Genomic DNA, 11,959 nt, shown 5'->3' with positions numbered 1-11,959 from the left:
AAGAAAAGCACACAGCTAGGATTAATTTATACTATACATCAGGGGTGTCAAACTCATTTTAGTTCAGGGACCACATTCAGCTAAATTTCATCTGAAGTGGGCCGGCCCAGTAAATAATAACCTATAAATAAATTTTTTATATGTAAAAAATACGATTAAATTATGAAATCATCTACATTTTACAAACGATCCAAACAAAAAAATGTGAATAACCTGAAAAAAAAAAAATGAAATTTCTGAATGTGATCAATATTCTGCCTCAACTTATGATTTATACATGTGCATTACAGATCAGATCTACCAAGACACATAACAGGCAGAAAATTGTTAAAATTACATGTATTTTTCTTAGACATTTCAGGTTGTTCATATTTGTTTAAGTTATTGATGTTTTATTGTTAAAGGATATCAGAGTTTAATGTTCTTTGCAATAAATCAAAGAGAAGAAATTGTAGTTGACATCATTTTATAGGCATAACGTCATATATATATACATATATATATATACATATATATATATATATATATATATATATATATATACACACACACACACACACACACACACACACACATGTATATATATATATATATATATATATATATATATATATAATTATTTATTTTATTTTTTATTTTGTTTTATTTTATTTTATTTTTTTTTTGTTCCCATTAAACCAGGAAGAACTTTTGGAGTCTTTATTTCTAGGTTATTATGCTATTATTTTCAAGTTCAACACCCTTAATTGTTAGTATCTTCTGCACTCGGCAAAGTCATCCCGCAGGCCAGATTGGAAACTTTGGCGGGCCGGTTTTGGCCCCTGGTCCGCATGTTTGATACCTGTGCTATACATCAAATATCAATGGCCCACGTCCTATTATATATATAAGGAGTCCTATTGTATAAGGAGTCCTATTATATATATAAGGAGAAAACAACCAAAACCACCTGTGTCCTCTGATGACTTATCTGTAAATGGACTTTAAAGATTGGACTCATTTGAACATGGTCATCTCTGACAGGGAGAGATAGGGCGTCTTTGGATTGATTTTTTTGTTTATGTTATGTTATATTTATCCTTTACTTGATTAAATCTGAAAAAAGGGTACAAACTATTTAAAACTAAACATTCTGTTATGTCACTATTATCAAAAATCTGCGATGGTCTCTGCTGTCCACTTTGCCATCATGTGCTGGGAAGCGGGTAGTACGGACAGAGACAGGAAGAGACTCAATAAACTGATAAAGGGAACCAGCTCTGTCCTAGGCTGCCCACTAATGCTAACCCTAATGCTAATGCTAACCTTCTGTCCTAGGCAGCCCACTAATGCTAACCCTAATGCTAATGCTAGCCCTCTGTCCTAGGCCATCTACTAATGCTAACCCTAATGCTAATGCTAACCCTCTGTCCTAGGCTGCCCACTAATGCTAACCCTAATGCTAATGCTAGCCCTCTGTCCTAGGCTATCTACTAATGCTAACCCTAATGCTAATGATAACCCTCTGTCATAGGCTGCCCACTAATGCTAACCCTAATGCTAATACTAACCCTCTGTCCTAGGCTGCCCACTAATGCTAACCCTAATGCTAATGCTGACCCTCTGTCCTAGGCTGCCCATTAATGCTAATCCTAATGCTAATGCTAACCCTCTGTCCTAGGCTGTCCACTAATGCTAACCCTAAGCCTAATGCTAATGCTAACCCTAAGCCTAATGCTAATGCTAACCCTCTGTCCTAGCCTGCCCACTAATGCTAACCCTGAGCCTATTGCTAATGCTAAATCTCTGTCCTAGGCTGCCCATCGGACTCCATCAAGGAGATGGCGGACAAACGGATGTTGGCAAAGCTGATGTCCATCATGGATAACCCCTCCCACCCCACTGACATCATTATGGATAACCCCTCCCACCTCCTGCACCCCCCTGTAGAGGCCCTAAGCAACTCCTTCAGCACCAGACTTTTACATCCACTGTACAAGAAGGAGTGATTCCACAGGCCATTCCTCCTACAGACATTAGAGTGGAACAGTGCACAGTAGCCCCCCCCCCCCCCCCCCATATCACACCATGTACCTGTGCAACCACAATGTAAATATGTGAATACCATTTAAATTAAAAATTTTAAGAATGTTTCATTCTAATTCTCTATTTTTATATGTATTTATATAAATACCAAATTTCCTCTTTTACCTGATATTTCACTCTCACTTGTGGGGTTTTTTTCCCCCTGTCTTTCTTTTGCACTGGTGTGTTGTATGTTGCTCCTGTGAACTGTGAAATTTCCCAATGGTGGGATCAATACATTTTTATCTTATCTTATCTTATCTTATCTTATCTTATCTTATCTTATCTTATCTTATTTCCAGATTCAAGAAAGTTCCTCTTTTATCTCATAAAAATGTAATGAAATAATTGAAATGACTTCATTTATTGAAAACATGTCATATGCATCTCTTATTCATCAAAACAGTCACTGGTATTATTGTCCTTATGAAAAATAAATGCACATAAAATGTCATGTTTTTGTTTATGTGTTCTGAAAAATTATGTATGAATTTAGATGTTGAACTGCTACATACATTTGACGACATCTTGTGATCTTTGTGTACAAAGACGTATTTAGTGTAATCTTGTTTGTTGTCTTTCACAGTCAGTTTTTCTGTCCTGGTAACTTGCATGGACTTTTAGGGCTGATAGATGCGGTCCTTACGGAGGAGTTGGAAACAGTGCTTCCAACAGTCGACCACAGTCAGACTTTCAGATCCTCTTAGATCCATAAACTGCCAGAGTTTAAACAGGTCACCTTCTGGAGACACGGAACTGCATTAATGCATATAAACTACAAGGAACAGCTTCTGAAACCCACGGACCGGAGCCCCAGCCCTCATTCTGGGATGCCATGTGTTTTTCATAACTACTATGCCTCCGAATACTTTTTCCATTCTAAGTCATACAAGTTCAGCGAATACTTCAACAAGTATTTGCTTCTATTCAGTGTTGGCAGAGCAGAGTGTCTCTGACACATAAACAGTGTCCGGTATGAAGGTAATGAGTGGAAGGTGATGTTTAGAAAATGCCTTAGAATCAACACTTAAATAAAAACATCAACATTTAAAGACTTACAGCTCTGATGAAATGTGCCGAAAACAGTGGTGTCAAACATCTGCCCAAAACCAGCCCAACCCAGCCTCCATACGGACCAATGGGATGAAAGTACAACAATGAAACATCAGACACGAACAGTCAAGGGTGTACTGATCATGCAGTCCAAAACTATATTTGTCAGTTCCAGATGTTTCGTGCCTTTGTAGATCCACTGCAATCTATCAGTTGTAATAATTATGTGTAAATGATAAACTGAGCCATAATATTCTTAAAGGTCCCGTATTATGCTATTTTTCAGTCACGTCATATAGGTCTCAGAAGCCCAAAAACATAGTATTTAAGTTTGTTCGCCCCAAAATCATCCTTTTTTTGGAGTTTCAGCGGTCGAAAAAGTCCCTCTCACCAGCCCTCCTCAGAACAGTCTGTTTCTGGGCCTGCTTCCGGGTATGCAAATGAACGCATCTGTCCACGCCCACTCCCCCTCCCCTCTCTGGGAGAGGACGCGGCTTACGCTAGCGGTACTACACACTAATGTTGACTGTGAAGCCATCATACACATGTCTCAGACAGAACGTCTTTCCAAACACTGGCTTTCTTTGCCTTGAGGCGTGACTGAGCCCCGACGGAAAACGGCGGTGTTGTGTCAGGTTCGTGGACCTGACACGGAAAGACGCCTGCCGCCACTAATGCAGGCAGCTACTAACAAGCTTGATGCTAACTCTACTGATGCCAACCACAAAAGGCCCGTGTTCACAGTAGTTCTGTTGAATGTCTCTTGATATTATCAGCTCTTGCATGTTAACGGGGACGCAAACGTTAGCAGCAGTAACCAAACTATGTTAGCTGCCATGCTAACGTTAGACGTACACGTCAACAACCACCAGCTTATCCGTAATGTAGGGTTATGCAGTAAAGATACAAAAAAATGATCAGAACTTACATCTCCCACACTTGTACTTGAGTCACGAAGCGTTGGCACTGCGTCCTTCTTGATTCGGAGTCTTTGTGCTAAGCCGGAGCTGTATGGGCCCATGTTAAAAAAACAGTCGTCCGTGAAATGCCGGGGACACACATACAAGCGTTTGGGAATGTTGTTTGGTCCATGACCATCACAGATAGAATCCAGCCACTTTTTACGGAGAGGCTCGGAAGTGGGGAGCAAAAATAAACTATCGTGTTGGTGTGTGCAGCCAACAACACCACAACTTGCGTGTCTCGCCTTCGCCATGTTTGTTGTCCAAGAGGTACTTTGCCAGGGCGGGGCTCGCTTTGCCAGGGTGGGGGCACAGTCAGGGGGAGGAGTTAAATCCGCCTATGTCGTCATAAACGGACCCAACTCAAACTCGGCCGTTTGAGCAGGCATTTTGACAAACTGTGGTGTAGCAAGGCAGGGAGGAAACAGACAGTTTTCAAATTCGAACCTCATAATGAGGCTACTGCAACACACACTACTATAAGAAAATTTTCACAAAGTGAGATTTGCATAATACGGGACCTTTAAAACTGCCTTTTTTGGACTACATTTGTGGTTCTTCATGGCTGTTCATGTGACATGGTACTTAAACATTTTCATGCTGTAATTTTACTTTGTTGTAATAAACCAAAGAGAAAAATTTGGACTTGTCATTATTTACAGGTTGTGGTGCTAGTATTTTACTGGTCCAGCCTGTTTGAGATCCATTTGGGTTGAATGTCGAACCTGACCTGAAATGAATTTGACAGCCCTGCCCTATAAGGACATATAGTATATGTTGACTTTACATTTTGACCAATATGACAGATGTTAAGGCTCAGTGACTGGTATACACACAGACACATGGAGTCTGTAGAGCCACTGTCAGCAGCTAACCCTAACCCTAACCCCTAACCCAGTGGTTCCCAACTGTTTTTGGCTCATGACCCCATTTTAACATCACAAATTTCTGGCGACCCCAGACAACCAAAACAGAGAATTTTTTTTCGTGCAAATATGTTGCAAATACACATTAATTTTAGAGGACATTTAGTCTATATAATGTATATTATCATGGACAGAGGCAGTAAATCCAGGTGTAGATTAATGGACAAAGGGAGAATTCTATTTTCCTTGGTCAGGATATGTACAGTCAGTCCAGCTTGGATTTACAAGGCTGACAATTAATACTAAACAAACAAGAACTCAAACTATGAATGATGAAAGAGCTGCAGCATCTGAAACCGACCACAATGAACATTTGACAGATAAACAGAACCACAGTGCTGCAGTTTCAGCTTCACAGTTTGTCTTTTATGTATTGGGATTGGCACTGTCAACTCACCATATATTTTTTATTTGTAAGTTTTTATTTTTATTTTAATCAATTACTAGAAATTTCAGGCGACCCCACATGGGGTCCCACCCCAAGGTTGAAAAACACTGCCCTAACCCCTAACCCCTAACCCTGGAGTCTGTAGAACCACTGTCAGCAGATAACCCTAACCCCGAACCCTAACCACTGACAGCAGCTAGCCCTAACCCTAACCCTGGCCTTAGCCCTAGCCCCGAGCCCTAAGCCGAACCTTAACCCCAACCCTAACCCTAGCCTTACCCTAACCCTAACCCCTAACCCTGGAGTCTGCAGAGCCACTGTCAGTAGTGCAGGAAATGCATCAATCAGACTTGATCATTTGAAACAGAATCTTATGGCTTGTGTGCGTAGCTTGTTTTTAACCAACCTTGTTTTATGATAAACCACTTATAATCATCTAAGCAACGTCTATTGTAGTGAGAGACACAATGACTTCAAATGAAAGCTTAAACTATGAATTAGACCTTAATTACAAATACATCAGCCTCATTTAAGTAGGAAGCAAAAGGTTAAAGAAGAATCATACAATGGTGCTTTAGTATCTGAGCTTCTATTTCAGGTCTGACATCTCGTACAGTTTTGCCTTTTACTCCACATGCTGTGCAGAAAAGGAAAAAGGAGTGGAAACAGGAACAGATCCTCCCTGACATTCCTCCCTCTGCTTTGCCTGAGCTTGTATTGGAGCAGATGAACTGACTAATACCACCACGCTGCTGGGACCAGGCTCGACCCAGAGGGTGTGTTACAGAAACATCAGCCATCCAGACCCACCACCTGGATGTGGAGTCTTCCTCATAAGTGTGTGGATTTAGGGAGGGGATAAGGGAGGGGCTTGAGGCCAGGGGGAGAGTCCAGTGGAAAAAGGGGAGGGGGGCGGGGGGACTGGAGGGGAAAAAAACACTGCCGGCTGAAGCTTGACTGAAGGGTTTCTCTGCCTAGTGTGGCATTCACATCCTAACGCTCATGTGGTAAAGTCCAACATTGTGTGGCTTCCCCTGAACACTGGCCTCCATCCAGGATCTGAAGCAGAAGGAAGGATCTGAAGGATCAGAGACAGAAAGATAGAGAGATACTGTGTGCAAGATAGAGAGACGAGAGATTCTGTAAGTCAGAGAAGACAGAAGAGAGAAGAAAGTGGTGAGAAATCAAACGATAGGATAACAAATCCAGAGGAACCAAATTGTGAAGAGGGTCATTTAGCTGACTGTCTACTACAGATCTACCAACATGGCAGCCATGGAAGCACTGGAGCCAGCAAGTGTCCAGCTGGAGCCACAAACCCTCACTGAGATCTCAGACGATGAGGTCAACCTTCCTCCCTCAGACGATGAAGACGATGCCCTCGCCGCAGCCAAGAAAGATCTGTCCATTGTGGGTACAGAGGGCGACGTGGCCGAGGACAAGGACGAAGCGGCAAAGCTGGACCCGCAGGTGAACGGCGTCATGGTCCTGTCTCTGCTGGACAAGATCATTGGTGCCGTGGACCAGATCCAGCAGACACAAAATGGCTTGGAGGCCAGGCAACAGGAGATGGAGCGCTCGGTGACCACCATCCAGGGGGAGTTGATCAAACTGGCCAAGAGTCACAGTACCACATCCAACAGCGTCAATAAGATGATGGAGAAGGTCCGCAAGGTCAGCGTCAATGTGAAGACGGTGCGCGCCAACCTGGAGAAGCAAGGTGGTCAGATCAAGAAGCTAGAGAACAACGAGGCAGAGCTGCTCAAGAGACGCAACTTCAAAGTCATGATTTATCAGGTGGGTGAACGTTTTTGTCTAAACAGTATGAATGTGAAGATGTAGTTAGTGTGTAGATGTAGTTAGTGTGGTTGTGATGTGAGGCTGTGTGTGCACTGACAGACCTAGGGTTGGGTGTGGCCCATCAGGGAACTGTGCAAACCTTCAAATGTGAATGACAGTTATGACACCACTGCATCATCTTCCAAAAAAAAAAAAAAAACCTGGAATCAATTTAATGGTACTTTAATTCAAGTAAACAGGAACTTGCTGGTTTGCCAGAGATGTTTCTCAATTTGCTGGGGTGCCAAGGATTTCAGGGAGTGGCTGAAAGTAACCTTCAAGCATTTCTGGCGCATGTCCTAGTGACGGGTGGTGCTATCTCCAAAAACACTGAACCAAAATCCACTCAGATGTTCAGGTGGAAGAAGCCAGATGCTCACCTTTCTTCTCTCACTTGCATTTCGTCCATCCTTCTTGCAAATTCATATTCGTTCCATGTGCATCAGGAAGAACTCAGAAAAACAAAAATTAATCTTCCAGTATCGCACAGCAACTACACCACAAAAATACAACAGTGTTCTTTTTTTTTTTTTTTTTTACATCAATCACAGTGTTGTAGTCTCAATCTAAGGATATGGGAGACACAGGGTGTGGACCCTGCTGTTGACCCCCCACCACCAACCTGAACACCTCCCACTAACATTTATGTTTTACCTTAATATGAACTTGAATGGCGCATCGCTAGTAAAACAAGGTATGCATGACTTTATGACAGAAAGCAATAAAGAAATACAAGCAAAAGCCAACATACGACTGATGATTGATCTGCAAAATTATGCAGCGTGAACTGCTGAGATTGTTTATACAAAAATCCTAATACATAACTCTACATAACGGATCAAATGCAGTGAGGAGGCAAACCTCCACCTGTGGAAACAATGAGTGGATACATTACTCACACTGGACTTGTTTATGGGAAAACTCAGCTTCCAGGCATTCTCTCCCAGTTTGGGTGAAAGGCATTTTCCATGAATTCATGTCACCTCTGATATAATAATAATTCACTAAGTATTGTATTATTTTCATACATCTGGCTCCAAGCAGACACATTCACAGGCACATTTATTTCACGCACTGTTGTGTTTTAGACGTCAAAGGGTGATGAACAGTGGGTTTGGGTCAGTGGTCATTGTGCTCCCAGTTCTGCACCATCCCCTGCCCCACCCATCTGTAGTACACATCTACACTTGGTCTCCACCAAGGTTATAATAGTTTGGGATTTTTCATTATAATTTAGTTTAACTTAGTTTTGACTTTTTTTTCTGTAATTCAGTTAGTTTTAATTCATTTTTAGAGCAGGTTTGTTAGTTTTTATTAGTTTTCGTTTTTTTCTAAATGGTCAATTTTAGTTTAGTTTTAGTGTTACATTTAGTTTTGTTGTATCTTTTCTCTTCTTCTCCGTCCTATTCAAATAAATCCCAGACAGGACTCTGCTGCTTTCTCCCAACTTTAGTCTCCATGTTTCCAGGTAGAGTGGGGACCAGAAGACGACTGGAAACCACAAGTGAACACAAGTGACAGACCGTAAAGTACCATGCAGTGCTGCTAGCTAAAATTGCTAGAGCAAAATAAATCGCTTTCCTATTCGACATTGAGAAAGACAAAAACCAAGGGAATTTTATCCACAGTTTTTATGCATTTTAGTTAGTTTTGTAAACACATAATACAGTTTCAGTTAGTTATCGTTTTTTTCTTTTAATTATAGTTTTTTTTTAAATTTCAGTTAATGAAAATGTTTATTCAATTCCAGTTTTCGTCATTTCGTTTATTTTTGTTAACAATAATAACCTTGGTCTCCACTACAGTTGGCTTCCAGATATTTTCCTTCCATAGTGCGCTATGTATAGCACTAAAGAATACAAGCCTTCACATGTGAGGCAAGCTGCTGCAGTCATACGGAACCTATTCACAAAGTCAGTTCACTCTCTCTCTCTCTCTCTCTCTCTCTCTCTCTCTCTCTCTCTCTCTCTCTCTCTTCTCTCTCTCTCTCTCTCTCTCTCTCTCTCTCTCTCTCTTTGAACAAAGATGGAAAATACCATGAGCATGCTCCAGGTTGTGTTTAAGGTAAAGGAATGGTCGGGACAGAGAGGACAGCTCGCTCCAAATTGCAGATGTTTCATTTAAAAAAGACTGTTTTTTTTCTTTGAGGAGAGTTGAGGGGAGCCCTGTTTCTTTTTTTAGCCTGTGAGGCTGCTGTGTGATGCAACGTAATAGTTTGCAGCTTTTTGCACAGCAGTGCAAGAACATTCAGAGTTTCCACCGTTGACTCAGACATGGTGGCTCAGGGAGACCTCAGAGTCTCTTTCCCACAGTTGGTTTGAAGTCAGTGAGAGCTCCATTTTAGACCACTCTGACTGTGAACACTACTTACTCTGACAGACCATCCCAGATTTCAGATGAGTAAATGTGCATGAGAGAACAGTTTGCAAATGATAATAAAAAGAAGACTGCAATCGCTGTCATCACATTTGAAGGAATGTGATGACGGAACAGTTTCTCAATTTGAAAATATCATAAATCAACAGTTTAATTAATATCTCATCATTGTGTTGTCAAACTGAGGTCTGAAAGTTTCCAATGCAATGAAATGGCACACAATGAAAAACAAAATGGGTTGAGATTATACTGGTGTTTGCCAACTGCTCTGTGGAAGAGAAACTCCCCCTGAAATGCCTATCTGTGGCTCCCTCACCAACTCCAAACACTGGCTTTGTTTTTGGTTGCCAACTATGACATAACATCAGATTCATCTTCATTAAAACAGCAAACCACAATGTTTTCTTCTGTTTTCAATTTGCTGTGCTCCTCTGCCCTTTAAGAGCAGCTTCTTTCAAAATCAGTGCTAGATAGAGAAAGACGCCACCCCCATCCCCACCCCCCACTCAGTGAACTGGAACACTATTTATTTGGCCACTTATCAACACATAAATACTTGCCACTAGTTCAGACTTATTAGGAGTGATTCCTCCATTCTGAGGCACATGGTCAAGTGGACAGTGGAAGTTTTAGCTGCACATGCACATCATGGAAAAGAAATGAAAGATAAAACTGTGACAAAGTGTAACAGATACAATAAAATTCCAAATGGTCCAGAAATATATACAGAAGAAGTCTGAAATTTATTATGGCTCTAAGTCACACAAATTGTAATATTAAAGAAAAGTTTAAACCACAGGTGTTAAACATGCGGCCCGGGGGCCAAAACCGGCCTGACAAAGGTTCCAATCCGGCCCATAGGATGAATTTGCAAAGTGCAAGTTAGGGCATCAAATTCAAAAATAATATCATAATAATCTATAAATAATGACAACACCATTTTTTTCTTTGATTTACTGCAAAAAACATTTAATTATGAAAATGTTTACATGAACAAACAATAAAATGTGAACAACCTGAACAAATATGAACAACTGAAATGTCTAAAGAAAATTAAGAGCAATTTTAACAATATTCTGCGGGTTACTGAATGTTTTGTGCCTTTGTAGATCTGATCTGTACATATGCAAATGTATCAATGATAAATCAAGGCATAATATTGATAAAATTGTACTTATATTTCTTAACAAATTCAATTTTTTTCAGGTTATTCACATCCTTTTTGTTTGGATAATTTGTAAATGTAAATATTGGCATAATTGAATGTTATTTTTTGCACTAAAACAATTTGCAGTTGTCATTATGTATTGGCTATCATGCTATTATTTTACTGGTTCGGCCCACTTCAGATTAAATTGGGCTGAATGTGCTCAGTTGGATCCCATTAGTCCAGGGGTGTCAAACTCAGATCCTCAAGGGCCGGTATCCTGCATGTTTTAGATGTTTCCCTCTTCCAGCACACCTGATTCAAATGATAAACCTATCATCCAACTCGGCAGAAGCCTGATAACGACCGTCAGGTGTGCTGGAAGAGGGAAACATCTAAAACATGCAGGATACCGGCCCTCGAGGACCGGAGTTTGACACCTGTGCATTAGTCCAATCAATAGGTGGGAATTTCCCACCTATTGTCAGTCTATTTGTACATTTGTGTCCATTTGTAGGATTTAAGTCAGACATTCTCTTTATAGACAACCCTAACCCTTTTCCAGTGCTTTTTGTTTAGACTTCAGAGTTTACCTGAGGACTCCATGATTTGTGTGTTTTGTGACCTGAGGAAAAGCCCTGCCCATGCATTCTGCTGATAACAACAACAGCAGGCAGTGGTGTTTGTGGTTCCAGAAACCATCAGCACAGGGAGGGTACAGCAGGAGGCCTTTGGACTGGACCATAGGGGCTTGAATCTCTGCTTTATTTGTGGCTGTTGACTCACAAGTCTTCACTACACCCCCCAGGCCTCTTCAAGTGTGTGCTTAACAAGGCCCAGACTGACCACACCACTCCTCATGATGATTTATGTTTGCACATTTTCATCGTATTACAATATTTATAACTTTAGCACAAATCAGTCTATCCAAAACTGCAAACAATACAACACCCTGCGGTACAGTGGACCAGCCCAGGCTACTGTATGATGTGTCAATGGAAAGGAATGAGCGGAGGATCTGTCAGCAGCATCAGCTGGAAGTGACTCTCCCTGTTAGCATGAACAGCTGTCCCTTACCCCATTAGCATGGACAGCTGTTCCTAACCCTGTTAGCATGAACAGCTGTCCCTTACCCCATTAGCATAAACAGCTGTTCCTAACCCTGTTAGCATGAACATCTGTTCCTTACCCTGCTAGCATGAAC

The 11,959-nt window shown here is 41.1% G+C and overlaps 1 protein-coding gene across 1 annotated transcript in view; it reads left to right on the top strand.

Annotated features, from left to right (window-relative positions):
* The first annotated feature begins 6,340 nt into the window (after positions 1–6,340).
* The window catches only part of LOC115410111 (caveolae-associated protein 1-like), a 34,770-nt gene continuing 29,151 nt past the window's right edge, over positions 6,341–11,959 (top strand). The window contains exon 1 of the mRNA XM_030121555.1: positions 6,341–7,190. Within this exon, the coding sequence (XP_029977415.1) occupies positions 6,660–7,190 (531 nt within the window). The 5' untranslated portion in view covers positions 6,341–6,659. The remainder of the gene's footprint in view (positions 7,191–11,959) is intronic.

Source organism: Sphaeramia orbicularis, chromosome 19 (assembly GCF_902148855.1).
Source record: "Sphaeramia orbicularis chromosome 19, fSphaOr1.1, whole genome shotgun sequence".
Taxonomy (NCBI): domain Eukaryota; kingdom Metazoa; phylum Chordata; class Actinopteri; order Kurtiformes; family Apogonidae; genus Sphaeramia; species Sphaeramia orbicularis.
The sequence above is the reverse complement of the archived record's forward strand: the minus strand, read 5'-3'. Positions and strand labels throughout refer to the sequence as shown.